Source organism: Zootoca vivipara, chromosome 2 (genome assembly GCF_963506605.1).
Source record: "Zootoca vivipara chromosome 2, rZooViv1.1, whole genome shotgun sequence".
NCBI classification, from domain to species: Eukaryota; Metazoa; Chordata; class Lepidosauria; order Squamata; family Lacertidae; genus Zootoca; species Zootoca vivipara.
Genome location: NC_083277.1, coordinates 103,723,880 through 103,744,948, shown reverse-complemented (window position 1 = coordinate 103,744,948; position 21,069 = coordinate 103,723,880). Strand labels below are relative to the sequence as shown.

At 41.3% G+C, this 21,069-nt stretch overlaps 1 protein-coding gene across 1 annotated transcript in view; it reads right to left on the bottom strand.

The window, feature by feature from the left end:
• The window catches only part of PITPNC1 (phosphatidylinositol transfer protein cytoplasmic 1), a 113,639-nt gene that overhangs the window by 15,477 nt on the left and 77,093 nt on the right, over positions 1–21,069 (bottom strand). Inside the window, exons 5-6 of the mRNA XM_060271979.1 lie at positions 14,798–14,869; positions 4,112–4,207 (exon numbers count right to left, since the gene is read on the bottom strand). Of these exons, the coding sequence (XP_060127962.1) occupies positions 4,112–4,207; positions 14,798–14,869 (168 nt within the window). The remainder of the gene's footprint in view (positions 1–4,111; positions 4,208–14,797; positions 14,870–21,069) is intronic.

Genomic DNA, 21,069 nt, shown 5'->3' with positions numbered 1-21,069 from the left:
TTTAAGAGGACGCTTTAGCCGTGCTGCTCTATGTGATGGTTTTATGGTTTTTATTCATCATATAGATGTTTTTACTGCTTTTTATTTTTAAAAACTTGCTTGTAAGGAGTTATACTAAATATAAATACTGTATTGGCCTGAATACAGTGGTATCTCTACTTATGAACACAATCTGATTTGGGGTGCCGTTTGCACCCAGAAAGTCCGTAAGTAGAGTGTTGCTACTGTGCGGGCGCGAAGTGCGCAAGTCGCTTCTGCGCGTGCGGCGAACCTGGAAGTAAACACTTCCAGGTTTGCCGCGTTTGTAACCTGAAAAGCCGCAACGTGAAGCAAACGTAACACGAGGTATGACTGTATAAGCCTTACTTTTCCCCCTAAATTCTGACCATGAAAAGTTAAGCGCAGCTTAAATTCACAACCTTACAAAAAATTGGCTTTTACGATATCGCTGCTGAAACAGACATACGGTAAAATGGAACGGGTGCGAGTGCCTGCAGAATTTTAAGGGAGCAGCTTATATTTGGGTATTGTCTTTTTCTCTCCCCCCCCCCGAATTTTAAAGGTGCGGCTTATATTTGGGTACGGCTTATATTTGGGCCAATACGGTAACAACTACCACTGCTATTAATAGCAAGCTTCATATACTTTTTAAGGTCATGGACATTACTGATAATCATTTCAAAATTAATTTGTTCACCTGAGTGACCAACAAATTCAAGTTAGCGCTCAAACTTGTTAAATTTGACAAGACTCAGAGACTGTGACTTTAGCACCACAGAGCTGTGAAGTATATTCATTTTCTAGATGTCAATAAAAACAAGAGCTCTTCACACAATTCCCCCATTCCCAGCAAAAACAAACTAGAGCTTAATCTGATGTTATTAAGAAATGTTATTAAGACCAACTTGGTTCTTAAACTGAAATGAGTTTGTATGGATTCTGAATTGAAGAGATATATAATCATACAATGAAGGAGAATTAGTTTAGGAGGAAATTTTTAGCTTTATTTCCTATAATAGTGTGACCCCAGTTTAGAAAATAGCATATATTTAAATTCATCTCTATTTACAACCTGAAATATAGGTTAAGCATAAGCACAAGTTGTCTATAGTAGATATAATGTCTGTTTTAAATATGGATTATACGCATTGGGCTCAGAGCAAAGTTAGAAATATGGTTTTAATGGGCATCAGCCTTTCATAAAGCAACCTCCTAAAATACAGACTACCAGGACTATTATAAGGGAATTGCAGATCTTTGCTTTTGATGTTGCAGGTACTTCTGCAATGATGGTAAAGGTAAAGGGACCCCTGACCGTTAGGTCCAGTTGCGGACAGCTCTGGGGTTGCGGTGCTCATCTCGCGTTATTGGCCGAGGGAGCCGGTGTACAGCTTCCAGGTCATGTGGCCAGCATGACTAAGCCACTTCTGGCGAACCAGAGCAGCGCACGGAAACACCGTTTACCTTCCCGCCAGAGCGGTACCTATTTATCTACTTGCACTTTGACGTGCTTTCAAACTGCTAGGTTGGCAGGAGCAGGGACCGAGCAACGGGAGCTCACCCAGTTGTGAGGATTTGAACCACCGACCTTCTGATCAGCAAGCTCTAGGCTCTGTGGTTTAACCCACAGTGCCACCTGGGTACCAGATAGTTAATTGCACTTCTATATTTTCCAAATAAGTGCTCGTTGCATTCACAATTATGCCAATCCAAAACATTTTCTTCAGTGTTTTCAGAACATATCTTTTTGAAAATATGATTGAAAATTGGCACAATCTCTCCCGCCCCTTAAAAAAAAAGACAATAATTACATTTGGCTTCCTATTTTTCTTTGGACCCAACAGAAAATCACCCATGGGCAACAGTACTTCTGCCTTGTTAACCCTCAATACTGAACATGCTATTTTAAAAGCATTTTGCACTTGGCGTTACAATGTACTGGAAACATGGAGCAATTTAAGCAAAATTTGCTAGCAAAATTAATCTGTCAAAATGAGGTTGCCTCATAAATTAGAGCTGACAGAAGCACAGAGGGGAGGAGAGGGACATTCTAAAGCAAGTTGATAAAAGAGGTCTTATTATGGTGCAAGTGGAACCATTATTTTCTGAACCAGACAGGTGCTGGCTGCATCCCTGTGACAGTTAAGCATGAGTGAGCTCCACTGCTCTGAACAGGCATCTGTGCTGGGGCGGAAAGAGCACAAAAACTTTTTTAAAATTAAAAAGAAGATTCTCTTATTAAAAAGCGAATTTACATTTGCTCTGAAGACTAAAGCAAAGAAAACCGCAGGCATCTAAAAAGAACCTGCCTCTGTGAGTTCAAGCGGACTTAAGATTTTATTTTTCTTTAATAGCACAGCACCACATCGGCTGCCTCCAAATAGAAAACTGTTTTTAAACAGAAGAGTTTCAATAGTTTGGGCTGCATGACATTGAGGTGGAGGGCAGATTAGTCAGCAGCTGCTCTTTGGATCCTGGTCACTGGCTTTGGGCTGCATCTTATGTTAGACCCATTAGAATGAATGAACCTGACTAACTTCTGTCCATTATTTTCAATACATCTGCTCTAAGTGGAACTTAGTTGGATACAACCCTTTACTTCCAGATCTGTACTGATTAACATTTTACTATTTGATTATCTTCAGTCTTACCTTAATAAATTTTAAAGATTTTTTTTTAAAAAATTAATGTTTATATTAGATACCAGTACTCTTATTTAAAGCAAATCCTATCTCTGTGAGATATAATTTTATGACATGATAATTAGCAGCAATGAGACAGTATCTCTTGTCATGCATGTGCTGAGCATGCTTAGATGATATCCTACCATCTAGATTGAATGACCCTCAGACCATGTGGTGTGCCGGAATAATTTTTTTTTGGGGGGGGGGGGAGAATGAATTCCTATGCCTCACAAATAACGCAGAGATGCATTTTAAATAAAAGCACACATTCTACTCGTGTAAAAACACACTGATTCCCAGACCGTCCACGGGCCGGATTGAGAAGGTGATTGGGCCGCATCCGGCCCCCAGGCCTTAGGTTGCCTACCCTTGCTCTCAAATAAAAATGGAGAGAGCTTTTTTCACCCCTTCCACTGTGGGAGACACAACCTCTGGGAAAATGGGAGGGCTTTTGATTCTGTTTCAGAGCTTCAATATTCTAAAATTATGCCAATACTAGCTATCCAACTGTTAGCATTTTAGAGACTGTCTCAAAACACTTCATAAAGGTGTATTCTTGAAGACAGAATCAAGGCTAGGGGCTTTGGTCTTCATGTAGTTTATTATCTACTCCAACTGGGAATGATAATAATTGCCTTCCAGACTTTTTGCCAAAGATGGAGGATGAGGGCAGACTTTTGAGCACATCACCCATGTTTTTTCTGGTCTTCAGCATTATACCACTGTGTTAATGTATAGAAAGTCAACATAAAATGTTTAGATATAGCCTTTTGTCAACTCCATAATGATAATAGCAGTTAGGCATAAGATGTGTTGCTGCAGTGTAATAAATGTTATTGATGTTGGAAATTTTCATGTAGATAATTGAATAACTTTGCCCATGAGCTATGACAAATAGAGCCTATTTGCTGCCAAGATATATTGGATTTTGTATGCTGCAAAATCGTATCTTGTCACTCAATTTAATAGTGTATTATTAGAAATATGAAGGCATATTAATTATATGCAAATTCCCTGGAGTTGTCATTCCCATGCAACAAGAAAAGTATTGAGTAAAGTCAAAACAATATGTAGCTAAGTCATTCCAGCACATATTTACGTAAAGCATTTTAACTCAGCTCTTTAGCCAAAAAGGCCCTTGGAACAGCTTAAGCTTAATATTTAAGACAATCCCTGCTTGCAGACTTATAAAAGTCATGACAAATGTAAGGAAAAAGGTGTGAGAAGGGAGGAGGAAAAGAAAGTGTAAAGCACTTAATCAGCACTTGGTGGGTGGAAAAATTCTTCTTATCACTTGGTAGGATCAGAAGAGATAACCAAGCTATACTTGGTTGAGACTATTTATCCCAGAGCAGTATGGATGTCTGAATGGGCTTTCTGCACAATGCAAATCTACACTGCTCAAGAGCATTAAGTCCTTTACCTACCTCTGATTCTTTGTAATAGCGCTCAGGAATTTCGTCGCAGGCAATATCAATAAAGCAGACTTCTCTCTCAAGATCTTTGGCTTCATTATCAAAAATCTGCAAGATGTAAAACAAACACGCTTCAATGTTCTGATGGGCATGTAGTCTAAACTTAATCAGGAATGTTATGAACCGGCAACAGCTTGTCTTAAGGAACAAAGGCGCTGGTTCCAAAAACAACAGAGTATGTTCTTGGCATTATCTCAGTTACAGACTGGCACCATGTACAACTACAAGCAATAGTCTCAAAATATGGAACAAAACTCTGAGATATTTCATTTTACAACATCAGAAGGCTTTCCAGTTCTTCAGTTTTTATTGTAATGACGACAGAAATGAGCAATGTGTTACAAAAAAAAAAGTTTTCCAGTTCTTCTAGCAATTGATAGTTTGGAAACATCATACGAGCAGTATGGCCTAACTGCTCGGAGACACAACAGCTGTTTCCCATTGGTGACAGCCCTCTGCCTGCAGTAGCTCCCTGTGTCTCCTTTGGTATCTTGCTCCTAACATCTTGGTTGTTGCAAAATTACATAGCAATTCCTATTTTTAAAACATACTGTTCTTTGCTCAGCACTTTATTAATAAGTTATTAAGAAGTTCTAGGGCAGGCATCCCCAAACTGCGGCCCTCCAGATGTTTTGGCCTACAACTCCCATGATCCCTAGCTAAGAGGGCCAGTGGTCAGGGATGATGGGAATTGTAGTCCAAAACATCTGGAGGGCCGAAGTTTGGGGATGCCTGTTCTAGGGGCAGTGCTGCTGGGTTTGGCTTCCTTTGGAGGAGGGAAAACAGGAGACTTAACTTGTCTTTGTAATATGGCTCATCTGTGAATTTGCTGTATTTATAAATTTATGTGTAGAGTCTCATTTAAAGGATTCCTACAAGGCAAGCAGACTCACTATTTCACATAACAACCACCACCACCACAATTTATTATTTATACCCCGCCCATCTGGCTGGGTTTCCCTAACCACTCTGGGCAGCTTCCAGCAGAACATTAAAATACAATGATTCATCAAATATTAAAAGCTTCCCTAAACAGGGCTGCCTTCAGATATAATAATAATAATAATAATAATAATAATAATAATAATAATATAAGATCATCAGAGAGATGTCCTGTGCCACCTCTTGCTTAGTTACTCCATCTGTAATGCTGGTTGTGGTTTGTTTCCATAAACGGTAAGTCAAGAACAAACATTAATTACCACTTGTCGTTTGTTTGGAGGAAACAAACCATGAGCCTGGCTTTGGATGACGTATCCAACCAGACTCTGGTTTGCATTTTCTGTGGTGCAGCAGGAGCAGGGGAGGAGCATCCCAAAAACTTTTGGGGCAGCATGCGCCAGCACACTGCTCATTCACATTAAACCATAGTTGGTTTTAAAATAATGATTTTGTGTGATATGTGAACCAGGCCACACACACACTCCCCTTAGCACAGGGTGGTGACAGCGTCTCCCTCAAACTATTTGATTCAAAAAGTCACACAGATGTTATACTACAGGGATGTTCAACAGATTGATCACGATCTACTGGTCAATTGTGGGGTGTCCATGGTAGATCGCAGTCTATTGCAAGATCCTCTCCCCTCCAAAAAAGCTCAACAACTTTGGCTTCCTAAAAAAGGCTCAACAACTTTTTGTCAATCCAATGGCTAGATCACTGCCAGTTTTTTTTTAAGTTACAGGTAGGCAGCCGTGCTGGTCTGCCGTAGTCGAAACAAAACAAAAAAAATTCTTTCCAGTAGCACCTTAGAGACCAACTAAGTTTTGTCATTGGTATGAGTTTTCGTGTGCATGCACACTTCTTCAGATACACTGAAGAATTCACTGAAGAATTCACTGTTTCAGTGTATCTAAAGAAGTGTGCATGCACACGAAAGCTCATACCAATGACAAAACTTAGTTGGTCTCTAAGGTGCTACTGGAAATAAGTTTTTTTTTTAAGTGGGAGTAGATCACAGTCTCTTGTAAGTTGGACATCCCTGTTAAGCTAGAAGAGTAACATGCACTTTGCACAGACCTGCTCTCCCTGTTGCACATAACAATAGCCAGGCTGCAAAGCACTGAGATATGAACCAACGTTTTGATTTACAGATTGATGTTTCAGCCACTATGTTGCCCCTACTCTCCTATCCATTGTTAAATTAAGAGGTTATTTCCCACCTCCCCCAACCTCTTTCAACTGGAACTTAAAATCAGAATGACTCATTATTTGAGTGCCTGAACCTTAATTCATCCATACTTCTTTCTTGCACTGTATCACAGATGGAAGTTTAATCCCTCTAGATTTCTCATTAGTAGAAAAATAAGGAGCCATTAGTGTACAAGATTTATTTCTTTTTAGGGCTAATTCTCCTGGTGCTTCCTCTAGCCAAATACCCTAGAATTCTCTTGAAGCCTGCAGGGGAGATAATTTGATTGGTTTTGCAATCAGGCTGTGGATATTTAAGTTTTTGGTTTTTTTAAGTGATTAAAGCCAATGGAAAGAAACATAAGGCTATCAATCTGCATCTATGGCAAGGAGCAGGAAGCAAATGGCAAGAACATTTTGTGTTCCTAACAATGCAGGGATTGTAGAAAGGCCTAATAAATATTATGATATCAAGAAGAAATTAGGGAGGTTGCAGGTTTTTGGAAGCAATGTATTATGACCAAACCAAGGATTGTCATGTCAGACCAAAATTCTCATTGAAAGTTTAAACTATGGTTTAAATTAAGAGTGGGATTCTCCTGCTTTCAGGCTAAACAGGGCACACCAGGCCTCTGCATCTGGCCTGAGAGACCATTTTTCCGAAACCATGCCCATTTTCCCCACCCCAGTATCATCTGATGTCAGCTGTGGTTCAGTTAGAGAGACAGCTCCACAAAATCCTTTTTTGATAAGAACCTATGGGGTTTTCATTTAAAGTGGAATCTTAATTATTTTATCTGCTTAATGGCTTAATTCTACAATGAGCCCAAACTTGTCTATCATAAACACAAGTGCCTGCTTCAGACAGTGCTACCGTATTTAAGATGATAGGATCACTGAATTTTGCTTCCATAGGTCACTGCTGACAAGGACAACTAGTACCAGTTCTAAACAGCCAGCCAATTGCAAATACCTCTAGCAAAATTCAGTAAACAAAACAGCAGTGCTTCTAAAAGAAGATATTTTTTTTAATAGCTCTGATAACATAATGCAAGATGAGTGCTCTTTTACACTTTGTGCCATATTAGCTTGACAGATGGATTCAAAGTACTTTACTGATCGATAGGTGCAGTACTAAAAGCAAATGTATTTTGAAGGCTATAATGGAAGAACTCTCCCTCAGAGGCAGAATCCTGCGAAGGCTGCTATACTGCTTCTTCAAATGGAATACCCTAAAAGTACTCTACTGTATATTTGTCAACAGAAACTGGGAAACATCCTTTCAATGGGTGGATTCACATGTCACACCAACACCAGCAATGCAAAATCTGTGTTGAATTAAAATATTCATCCAAATTAACGGTGGCCCAGTTTGCATGTATTGCTAAGCCAAACCATGGCAGTGTAGCTGCACCAGGCACTGCAGCCGTGACTTTTGCTTTAGAACCTGCATGTTTACTCACTTGTGCAAAGGGTTTACATCATGGGTAGGCAAACTAAGGCCTGGGGGCCGGATCCGGCCCAAGCGCCCTCTAAATCCGGCCTGCGGACGGTCCGGGAATCAGTGTGTTTTTACATGAGTAGAATGTGTTCTTTTATTTAAAATGCATCTCTGGGTTATTTGTGGGGCATAGGAATTCGTTCATTCCCCCCCCCCCCAAAAAAAATGTAGTCCGGCCCCCAACAAGGTCTGAGGGACAGTGGACCAGCCCCCTGCTGAAAAGGTTTTCTGACCCCTGCTACATAGTGTTATGTGCGAACCAGATCACACTATACACAGTTTTGTCTGAACTTGGACAGCATGCTAGGCTGCAGAACAGAAGCAAAAGCTTCCAAGCCCCTTCTCATGCTACACTGGAAGAGAAAGGAGGAGGAAGAAGGATCACAGTGGCTCATTCTAATGCCAAATTTTAGCTTAGCGTTACATCACTTGCATGAATTTTAAACACTATTAGTAGATATACTATCATGCTGGATGCAAACGAGTGTTGGGAGGCCCCAGCAGGGGGACCCCATAGGGAAGAAGGCTCAGATCCAGGGGATGACAAGAGTGGTCAGAGGGAGCAGACTGGGAGGAGGCGTCGGAAGATGAAGGGGTAACAGGGTTTAGTGAGTGGGAAGAAATTGCGACAGAGAGCAGTCCAGAACCAGAGGCAGAAGCGGAGGTTGGAAGGGAGGGGATCAAGGGACAGAGATGAGGCAGGCTGCTGAAGAAGCCATGGAGTCTCTCCTTCCTGCTGTGACCGGCTCCTCTCCCCTCTAGTCTCCCAGAACCTGCAGAGGTGGGAAGAGGGTGGAGCAAAGGCAGATGAGGTGAAGAAATATCAGGATGCTTGGGAAGAACCCAGGGAAGAGGAGACTTGGGGAGCTGTGGGAAGGCAGGGAACTTCAGTCCTCACTGGGGCAAGACCTGCTGGGAAGAGTTGCTGTGCTCACTAGGCCTGAGCTGTTTTGTTTCTTTGAATAAAGAGCTAACTTCGCTGATACCTTGTGTTATTTCTGCCTTCCCAAATCCCGCCTTGATGTATACTGATATTTATCCACTTTTTTCCCACTTACATCTGTGGGGATCACAATCCAGGCTTGTAGCACTCAAAAGTAGGCAATTGGAAGCATGATAAAATAGCAAAGCTCATAACAATGCATCTTAACCACAGGCTTTGTCACAGTCCTTGTTGTTCAGCACTGAATTATCAACGTAGTACAACAACATACCAAACAGTGGGGAAAAGTGGGGGGAAACAAAAACCCAGCAATTAATAGCAATGTGAAAAACTTTTGCCTTTGACAAAGTGGGATTTACAAGTGATTCAGGCATACACATGAGTTACATAACAAATAAATAAATGACATAACAAATGTTTTTTTAAAAAAAGTATGTACTAAACTACAAAGTAACCTTTTAGCTAGCTAACCCAGGCATCTCACTACTAATTTTGTTGTTCCCGCAAGGGGACAATGACAATAAAGATTATTTTATCTATCTTATCTTATCTATCTTATCTTATCTTAATACAGTGCTTAAAGATCAACACTAAAGGCAACTATAAACTGTGCATCGAACTAGAGTCTTTAGAAGAAAAAATATTGTTTAAAAGTCTATATTTTTCAAAGAAATATTATTTTGGTTTCTAAGGCGACCCTAAGGACACTTATTTAGGAGCTAGTCTAATGAACTCAGCAGGCCTCCTTTCCAAGTAAATGTACACAGGAGAGGTTGCAAGTCCAAGCACTGGTCTCTTCGCAGTTGCTGGTTAACTGGCTGTGATCTTCTCTGAAAACTGCACCTAACTCTACTATCCAGAATGCAGCCATGGAAATTCACAAGGTCCTTGCTACTGGGCAACCAACCATGCTTAGCAGAAGAACATCAGGCAGACAGTAATGTTTACATAAGCTTTAAAACTAAAACCTAAGGTTCCCAGAGGCTAGTCTATTCTTTTTTGAAGCAGGTTACTGTATACTCTGTACTGTACATTTGTATACTGTGGGCATTTTAATAAGAGCAATGCATGCAGTGCTAATGCTTTTCCCTCTCCTTTGCAAGAAACAAGAACTAGAGGAAATATTATGGCAAGAGGCCAGTAAGCTCCAACTTGTGATTCCAATCTTTGCGAACTGGCATTAACCTGAACTGTTGTTAGCTTCTATTCAGCAATATAGAAGCAGCTGACAATCCCTTGTGTCAGCATTTCCACTGCAAAGCTTCAGCTTTCCAACATTTCTAACTTGGCCAACTAAATGCAAATTTCGCTTTTTTAAAAAAAAAACACCTAATTTTGTAAATGCCTGTTTCTAGAAAAGATTCAAGGCGTACAAAAAGTGAAAATGAAACAATATAAAACAACTTAATGTCATAACTACCTCACCCTGGCAGACAAAACAACAGAGATAAATCAGCTTAAAAAGACATTAAAACAGTTATCACATCCCTGGGAAAATGCCTGAAAAACATGCTGATTTATGCAAATATAGCTCCCCCCCCCCCCGGTTCAGGAATTTGGGTTATTTTGTGGGAACAAGTTATTTCATATGCGTGAATGCAATGCCTTCTGATAGGAGTCTAACCAACCATTATAATTTGTGTAATTACACTAAATTAGCCATTAATACTTTATGGATGTAAAACCCCACTGCACCTGTTTTCTGCAGCAATGAATTTACTTAGCTTGCTTATGAATACACCTCATTGCATATCATTACCCTCAAAATCAAATATACATTTTGCTTCCCTCTAATTACAACATGGTCTATTCATTGAATTTACTTATATTATATGAAGCTCCAATAGAAATAGTTTTCTGTTATGATGCTATGGGGCTTCATTTAAAGTGGAATCTCAGTTATTCTATCTGCTTAATGGCTGTTTTTACAATAAGCCCAAACTTGTCTATCATAAAGCCTGGTACATGCTTCAGACAGTGCTGCTTAAAATGATACAATACCTGAATTTCCTAAACTAAGAACAGCTTAAATTCCCTGCATGCCTTGCTGAATTTTTGGCAAAAGCAAATAAGTGGGTAACCATCATTCTGCAATCTGTGCCGAAACAAAACAGACTCTAGTCTCTAATAATATATGTATCAATATAAAAATACTTTCAACATGGGCAGACATAACTAGAGATGTCTTCTGCATTTTTGTTCACTTACTTTCCCAATAATAAAGATACTCAATTTAGTTTGCACAGTAAAGGGTAAAGGTAAAGGTACCCCTGACCGTTAGTTCCAGTCGTGGACGACTCTGGGGTTGCACACTCAACTCGCTCTATAGGCCAAGGGAGCCAGCGTTTGTATGCAGACAGCTTCCAGGTCATGTGGCCAGCATGACTAAGCCGCTTCTGGCGAACCAGAGCAGAGCACGGAAACGCCGTTTATCTTCCCGCCGGAGCGGTACCAATTTATTCACTTGCACTTTGACGTGCTTTCGAACTGCTAGGTTGGCAGGAGCAGGGACCGAACAACGGGAGCTAACCCCGTCACGGGGATTCAAACCACCGACCTTCTGATCGGCAAGCCCTAGGCTCTGTGATTTAGACCACAGTGCCACCCGCATCCCTATGTAAGATGGCTATTAGTTGTGGTCAGTAATTATGAAGGGAAGCCCAGATGCCAAGTTAGCTCTGTGATGGGGATGGATGTCAGGGGACCCTGGGAGGGGAGCGAGTTCACACAGGGACAGGAACCTGGGGGAACGGCCGAGCAAGAGGAGGGCTGGCAGGAGAGCGAACCGCAAGGGCTCCGAGCGAGGCAGAGAGGCTTAGGGATGCTACCGACGCGTGCACAGGAGAGGTGGTGTCCGAAGGTACTACAGCAGGGGAGGTTTTGGAAGTCGGGGCAATGAGGAGGCTGTTGAGCAGTTCGGGGGAGGGGTCTGGTCCCGCTCCCTCCCCTGAGGTCTGTAGACGGGGAAAGCGTCAGGAGCAAAGGAGGGAACGAGGTGGGCCAAAGTTGTTCTGCTGGCGTAGATCGAGACACGCGCCAGTTCCGGATTCTGACTCGGAATAGGTGGTCATGTCTTTCTGAACTCTGAACTGTACATAAGTATATAGCAATAAAGCTTGAAAACCCATCATCGAGCCTTGGTGGTCCTTGGTCGTGGGAAGCCGCACACTAGCCCTGACAATAACATACTGTATCAGGGTACCCAACATGATGACCTCCAGATGTCAATGGACTTTTCTCATCAGCACTAGCCAGCATGGCCAGTGGTCAGAGATTATGTGAGTTGTTGCCGCGATGCATCACTGGAAAACAGCTTTAAAATGTACTGTAAATGACTAGTATGCTAGTGCTCCAAACAGTGCTGGCTGAGTTCATGTAGCAAAGCTGGCTAAAAGACTCGTTAAAGAGGTTTTAAAAGGAAAATTAGTTATAGTGTATTTCCTTTGTTAATGAGCACAATAATTCTTTGGAAAGAAACTGTGGGATGACTCTGGTATGTTTTCCTTGGAACTGTACCTAAACCCTTTCTCCTCATTGCAAAGGATTATACATTTCTCTGCTGTTATGCTTGACAAATGCTTCCCTATTCTGGCTGCATTTATACTCAGAAACTGTGAGTGAGTATAATCTGAAATTAGAAGGATTTTTCCATTTCTGTTTGCTTTGGTATCAATAAAAGTTTTGAGGTTTTGAACAACAGCCAAGATGGGTAGCCTTTGGCCCTCCAGATGTTGGACCATAATTCCCATAAGTTATGCTGCCTAGGGCTGATGGGAGCTGGAGTCTGGCAACATCTGGAATGACCACAGGTAACTCATTCCTGAAAAAGGGTATGCTGATACAGTAATATCATATTCATACAATACAAGTTCATAAGTGAAAAAGGATTTCTTTATTTTGGGTGAATCCCACAATTTAGTGCAGCTTAATATGCAAAGACAAAATCCATCTGCTACAATACAGCTGGCTTTAGTATGCTTCGGCTGTTAATTTGTCAAATGCCATTGTCGTTATTCATCTGTACCAAGAATATGTACACTAGAAAATTGCTTCTCGGTTTCCATTTGATTAATGGTCAGTTCTGAAACACTCATTTTAAAAATCTCTCCTATGATGAGGCCAAAGAGTGCATTAACATATATTATTTTCATTATCCGTAGAGGTTTTATATGTAGCTCCAAATGGATCATCATTCTGAGTTATGTATCTAAATTCTGTGTGTAGAAGAAAATAATCTGCCATTTTAAAGAGGGAAACGGCTTTCGATAATTGCTTCTAAAAAGAATGGCTTTTAAGAATATTGTTTAGCTTTACTGATGACAAAGCTAAACCTCTCTTAACAAAATGGTTTTAATGGCAGCACCTACTCATGTAGTAATCTAATTCACCAATTATCTGATATTCATAGAAGCAGCGAAGATTATGGCCGTACTTTATTGGCTATTATGGCGTGGACAAAGGGCAAGGATGCTCTTTGCCCAGAGATGGAAAGACAACAAGATACTGTATTTTTCTGTCTACAAGATGCCCCCATGTATAAGATGCCCCTTATTTTTGGGGACTTAGATTTAAGAAAATGGGGGAGATGTATCCATGTATAAGACACCCCCTAATTTTTGACATTATTTTTTAGGGGGAAAACCCTAGTCTTATACATGGGAAAATATGGTACTTACTAGGTTGGACTGGCAGATGAAATTATTGGGCTCTGCAGAGATGGCAAGATTAACCGGAAAAATCAGAAATCAGGAGGATCAAAACTTCAACAAGCAATGGGATAAATAAATAATGCACTTGAAAGACCACTGTAAACACTTGAACTCTTTGGCAGGCTTTAAATAACTCTTGCATCGACACATAGACTTTGGATACAATGGAGGATGATAAACTGGACAGATTTATAATATGCAGTTTAAAAAAAGTTAGTTAAAGAATCCACGGAGGGGAGGAGGGAAGTCTCGAGATTAGGAAGAATCTTGGGTAAAGTTTAATATTTGTGATAATACTGTTTGTGTGAATGGATCTGTAAAAATCAATAAAAACTATTTCAGAGAGAGAGAGAGAGAGCGCACTACACCGGATGTCCATGAAAGCCAATGCCACAATAAGTGTGCCAAGTGCCACAATAAATATGTTAGTCTTCAAGATGCCATTAGACTCATTTTTGTCACAATACACCAACACAGCTACTCCCAAAGCTGCTTTGTACTGGTCCATTTAGCTTAGTTGATCCATTAGGAGCTACATATAAAACCTTCGGCTCCAGATGGCTCACACACCCCAAACCCTCCAGACTTATCGAGTCTGAAGTAGAATTTGACAAATAACTTGTCTGAAGAGCACAAATAACCACCAGACTCTGAAGGTCATGCCTCTGAGAGTTTGAGAGGGGACCCACACCATCTATAGCTTGTCCTCTGCAGGGCACTCAGCAAAAAGGCACACACTGAGACTATTCAACAGTGCCAAACCCTGAAGATTCAAGGCAGAGCAGTGTTCCTTTATATTGGATTCTTTATATTGAATATAAATTTCAATACAATCCATTTATCTACACTATATTTCAGTTGAGTGCCGTAGAAAAGCATTTATCATCTTGCTTAACTATGATAGGCCAATTCATCAACAGTGGCTGCTGGTTGCATTCTAATTGATTAACTCTCCTTACTGTTTTTCCTTAAGAGGATCCCTTCCCTTTTAAGATCCTGTCACTTCCCTGGACACTCAAGGTTTTCACAAGTCCGAAGGCTAGCAGTCAAATTACATCTCAGTAACAGGTACGAGTTTCCTTAGAAAATGCACATCAATAGCCCAATAATGGCACTGTGCGCCGTGACCAATGAATGCTCTCTGTTCACATTACCTTCCACCAAACTAAGAAGAAGTAGGGAGTGGAAGGAAAGGAGCTGAGAATCTCTACATACAAAACAGAAAGTCTGCTTTTTTGGAGTCAAGTTAGATACAGAAAAGCTCTGAAGATCGTAAGGGAGAACCTTGCTGAGCGTGCTAATGAAAGCCTTTACAGATAGTACATGTTGGATCTTTAAGAAGAGGTATCACTTACGTTATCATTGCTTCCTTTGTTGTCCTCATATTTTGTCTCTATGTGAATGGAGAATTTAGGTAAAAATGAACACTGCAAAGAAAAGAAAATCAGAATCAGAACTGCAGCCATTTATAACTCACCAGTTCATATGTACATTATAACCTAGCAGTTTTATTTTGCGAATGCCAGGAATGAATTCACTAGTTTCCATCTTGTGCATCAAGAGCTGTTCAGAATCCTTTGAAAAAAAATGCTTTAAAAAGAAGGCAGGAAGAAAGAGAAAAATCAAAACAGTTCGTGACACTAAATACTGTCACTCATTCTGGAGTGTCAATTTTACATTTTTTTACAATGCTGAAAACATTTTTTTTTAGTCCATAGGTGGCAACATCAAATTTCTACATGGACTTTTCATCCCTGAAAATTATGTCACAGCAGACATAAGTATCCCCAACCTTTGTGGAGCAAGTGCACATGAAAGCATCAAGGAGTCATTTCACAGGAGGGAGCTGTTTATTCAGTATTCATCCTGATTTGCAGGATGAATTATGCAGCCATTAGACTATGCCTGGTCTTTATTGAGCTTTTGCTCCAATTTATTTATGATACAGTTATATGACAATGTTTCGTTGAGCTAGGGTGTAAGAGCACTTTCAGTTTGCAAAACTAATGTCGCAAAGTCAAACCATTGGAGAGTTACAGCACCTGCAGTGGCTGTAGAGATCGTACAGGAGAGACATGTTTTATTGGAGCTCAGGCAGATGAAGGCATCCAGTTTTGCTGTTGCAGATGCACCATGGCATTTTTTCTTTCTGTACTCCTCCCAGCAGGTATATCTCATCTGGTCACTGCTGTAGATACACAACCTGACTATCTCCAGTCACCAAGGTCATTTGCAAGGGATTCTCACACAGCTGGGTTAATGTTGTCAGCTTTCATGTCATGTTTCCAGATATCTTTATAACGCATAGTTGGTCTGCCAACAGGCCTGGTGCCTAAAGCTGTAAAGCACATCCTTGGGGTTCCTGCCATCTTCCATTCTGTGTACATGACCAAGCCAGCATAGATGTCACTGAGACAGAAGTGGGAATGTGGACTTGGAAGAGCACATTTGTGTTTCAGATTCTGCCTGGCCACGTGATGCCCCAAATCTTCCTGACACAGCACATATGGAAGGTACTAGGCACCCCTCCTGGTAGGTGATAAGTTGCCCACGACTCACTTCCATAGAGCAGCGTGCTCAACACGCAAGCCTGATAGACTTTCATCTTGGTATTGGTTGTTAGCATCACATTCTCCCATACCCTTTTGGAGAGGTGAGCCATTGCTGTGGCTGCCTTACCAATACTCTTGTCTGGCTCAGCTTCAGTGGTTATGTCAAGCGTGTGGATGCTGATGACCATGTGGAGTATTGGCAACATCCTAACCCAAGATGTTGGTCTTTGTCAGGCTGATGGTGAGGCCGAACCCCATGCAGAACTTGGGCAAAACTTGGGAGTGTGCTGTCAAGGCTGCATCATCTGCAAACAAGATCTCATGGATAAGACCCTGCCACTTTTGTTTTGACATGGGGATGTGTCCATTGCTCCTTGAATGAAAGTACACACTGTCTTCAGTCACAGTGCACAAAACTGGGTTAGAAAAGCAAATGGTCTGACTTGGTATACAGCATAATGCAGCCTCCAACATTCTGGAGAGCCTTAACAACAACATTATTTATAACCTTGTGTGGTCTTTCTTCTTCTAAGGCCTCAAAAGAAGATTAAGATCTTCAGAATTCTAAAGAGTGCAAAAGATGTATACCATTCATGGCATCTGCTGCCTGGAATAAGAGAAATGAGAGAAGAAGAAAAGATTTGCCTAACCACTAGGTTGCAGCTGTCTTTAGTGCACAGACTGAGGTCCTCACCATTTTGAAAAATAAAGCTAGCAATTCTTGCTAAAACCAATAACTAGCAATGGAAAAAAATGGAACTCTGTCAGATTAAGCCACATTTTAGGATCATGAATCAGTCTGAAAATACTTAAGCCTCTGACCTCAGCTGAAGGTCTCAGGGCACATCTATTCATAATGCCACACCCTTAAAAGCCTTTCTAACACCTCACATTCTCCCTTTTTAATCACCAATGGTCACCCTCCTTTCCCCACCATCTTTACCGACTGAGCCTCATCAGCTTTCAACAGCACTGGTCTGAACCTAGATTGCACTACAAGTCACAGAATATGTTTTGAGATTCATCACATGCCCTCAATAATTGACATTGTGCTTCAGCAGAGCCAGAGAACTGTTTATGCATCATGCAGAGAAGTCCATTCATTACAGACAAAGTACATTTTTTTCCCTTTTAAGTGAAAGCATATTCATTTATGAGAGAATTAAAATCAGATGCAAGATACAAATGCAGGAATTTATGTTTGCAAATGTATTGCATTTTAATATATTCTTTCTCTCTTCCCACCCCACTCAAGCATATGTTCCAGCAGAAATCTGGTAATTTATGTTTACACATGGCACAAACAGGAATACACAGGGTGAATTTTCTAATTTCCCATTTCAGCATCTCTAGGGGTTGTCAGGTGTTTCTTTAAAAGGAAGAAAATAATCTGAAACCATAAAATCTTAATGGATTGTAAAGGTTTGCAATATTATGTAGGAAACATCTAGCTTTTCAGTTGGTCATAAGGCTCCAGTCTACTAAATCATTGAGAAAACTGGATGCAAAAGCAACTGAACACTCAATTCCTTAAAGGCAATTTTTGTTTTGAACTTGCTCCTGCTTCTGAGCTTACTATAATTTCAGCCTCTTGTAACTCAGAATCAACAATCTGTTTCATATGTGGGTGTGCAGAGATTCTTGTGCACAGTTGTGTGCAGTACCTGGCTTTTGCACGTGTGGATCTGTGATTTGGAGAACGCAGTATGAATAACAGAGAATTAATGGAGGTTCAGGAAGCTTACAGCCCACGACAAACAACAGTATGGATGAATCTGAAAATGGAAAGAACCCTTCTGTTCATGGAAGGCTACTTAGGATTCGAGCCACTTAATTTTTGTCCTTTTTAAAATTTGCTTCTTGAGTTTAAAAAAATGTATGGCACATGTTCCCGAAAGTTACAGGTCTGATGTTAAATCTCCAAGTGCCGTGAGAGCAAATATACTTCGACTCTAGTGGCACAAGAATGCAAAGGTATACTACACCTGGACAGCAAATGTCAGTGCCCTGCTTCTGTCAGGGGACTGGGCAAAGGAGGAATGGTGGAGACTGCCTCCCCAGCCTAACCCTACCAGGGAGGAGGAAAAGGAAGACGGTATAGATTTACAACAGGGATTTGAGGGAGGTCGCAGCTCAGAGGCAGATGAGGGGGAAAGTTGGGAAATCATGGTAGAGCCAAAGCAACACCCAGCTGACATGATGTCATTAGAAAGCATTCCAGACCCTCCATCTCCCAAAATCCTGCGAGTCTTGAAAGTAGGAGAGCAAAGAATTCAAAGACAGAGGGCATGTAGCAGTACCCGTAGAAGTGACGAATGAGAAGGGGGAGAGAAGAAAGGTGGAGATTCACTTGGGACAACACCATTATCCAAGAGGTTGGGTTTTATAGCCTCTCTCTGTAAATACTGAATAAATAAGAAAGGATGGTAAGAAATCTTCTCTTGTTTTTATACTTTCCTGGGAAACAGCCACTGATAGCATCCTGACATTCCCACCCTGCCCATCACATAGTTGCCTATCCACACAAAGCTGGTAGAGAAGACCTTTCAGCAATGCATCAGAGAGAATAGGCATTCAGGCAGCAATCTCTGACATGAGGACAGAGGTGTCACAAGAAGTCAAGTGTCCATATAATCATCTGTGCAACAAAGGAGGGTATTACTGCAGAAGAGAACTGGTTTAATTGCCAAAAGATAGCAGTATTCCCTGAGTGGAAGGAGAGGAGAAAACAGCATATTGAAAAGGCAGAGCCACAGTTGTATTTTTCGATTCACCACAGACACCTTCTATTTAAAAAAAATAAAGTCTATTTTTAGTGTGATGATTGATTAGTGTTGTCATAGCAATGAGAAGCAACTGCAAGAACACAGTATAATATAAGTAAGCCAAGACAAGTGCCAAAGAATTAAGGGAACAGAATACAAAACACATGGCATTTTTCAGCCAGCCTATGGGTTGCTGCTATAATAGCAATCTTTCCACTGAAATTGCATGTGAAGTGGATGAAGGGATTACAATGTCCTGAAATAAAAATATTGGAGATTAAACCAGATAATGCCGTTTCTCTGCTTTTTTCATCTAACTAGAACCTGTGGTTCACAACCAAAGAAAACAATCTTCCAATGGGAACCTTTTGCAGAAACCTCAAACAGAAAATTCTCTCCTTTGTCATTAGAAACATTAATTCTGAATCACTGGAAACTATTTCAGGCCTGTTCAAAGCTGAATCCAGCTCTTTTCCAGAGCAGGAAAGGCACATTTATATAAAAATAGAGTGGTTAGGATTGATTTCGTACTAGCTGCTTTCTCCATAATTGACATAATTAATTGACTCATTTTTTTAATGGAAAATCTAGATCGAGTTGCATTCCAGGGTTTTTTATGTAGTTCTGTGCTTTTTTCTCAGCTGATTTGTGGCAGGGATCTTGGTCTTAAAAATCTGTGGCAGCAAATAACTTGTCCAGTGTGGACTGACAGAGTACTACTGAAGTTTTTCAGGAACACTGGGCAGAATTCAACATGCTGAAATGTCGCATATGTGTGCGTGAAAAAAGGTCTCCTCACACAACGGAATTTTCCCTCCCTCTCCTCCCCATGTTTCCTCTAACCTTTTCCCTCCAACCCTCCAGAACTAGAGCCACAAAGGGGGAAGAGACCAGAGGAAAGTCACATTTCGTGAGCGGATTTCGCACACACAATTTAGTTGAAAACACACTATGTCCCTTTAATTAGTAGCTTTCTGGGTTTTTTTTTAAAAAAAGTGGCTTCTGGCCCTGCAATTAGTCACTTCTTGTTCACTTGTGTGGCACCAGTCCTTTATTCCATGAACTACTGGGACCATGTTTATATTTATTAGGAGGAGGAGGCATGGCAGGAAATTCAAGCCAGGTTACAAACACCACAACTGATGATGATGATGATGATGATGTCATCTAGAGGAGCCATTCCTGGTTACTGCTAAAGGAGAAGGAAATCATTAGGCTGCCTGTCTCTTTTCCAGGTTGTTCCTCCCCCAACCTCCCCAATTGCTTCCCTGTTGTCTTGTGCCTCTCATATCTGTCTTCTTGTTGGCTCCCTGGGCTATCTTACCCTGCGGTCCTTTTCAACTATAGGATTTGGTGGTATCAGCTTTGGTGAGCTGCCTGAGCTACCCAAATTTCATTCTGGCCCAAAAATTCTGCTCATATCAGTTTGTAGTCCCTATAACCCTCAAGGACTGCCTCTCCCCACATGAACTGACCCAGATCCTGCGATCATAATCTGAGGCCCTTCAGTCTGTATCCCCTCCATGAGAGGTCTGGAGGGCGGCAACATGAGAATGAGCCTTACGTGCGGTGACTCCCCACTTGTGGAATGTTCTCCCTAGGAAGGCTCGCCTGGCGCCTTCATTGCTTATCTTTAGGCGCCAGGCAAAAACATTCCTCTTCTCCTGGGCCTATGGTTAATTATAAAATCTCTATGGCCTTTTGTTTTTGTTTGTTACTATGCTATGTATTTTATTGTATTGTGATCCTCGAATGAAGGGCTGTTTGGAAAATAAATAAATAATAGTCATTAGAACCAGGGGCATAGGAAGATAGGGGCGGTGGGGGCGGATCGCCCCGAGCGATGTGATCCCATGGGCGCCTTCACCGCTGCCTGCCCCGCCCCCAAAAGGTGCACCCCACCCCAAAACACGGCGGGCCCTGCCCCAAAACACGTGCCATGTCACTGCGCACGGCGCCCCCCGCCCCAAAACGTGTGCCCTGTCCTCAAAATGTGTGCCGCCCCCAGAACGTGCATCATGTCACTGGGGGCAGCGCGCCTGCTCTCCACCCCCCGGTGGTAAAGCATGAAGCTTCACCGCTGATTAGAACCTAGTCTTGCCAGCGGTGATGGATAATTTGATCTCAAATATGGAAAATATTCAAGGCTTAATGGCTGACCTTAAGAGTTGTGTCATCCAAAATAACTGTTCAACACGATATGCATTTTTATTAAGTTAAATACATTTAAAAAATCTGCCTAGCATTCTGCCAACTCACACACTTCTGGAATGTACTTCAAGTACTTTTGTTGACAACAGCACCAAAACA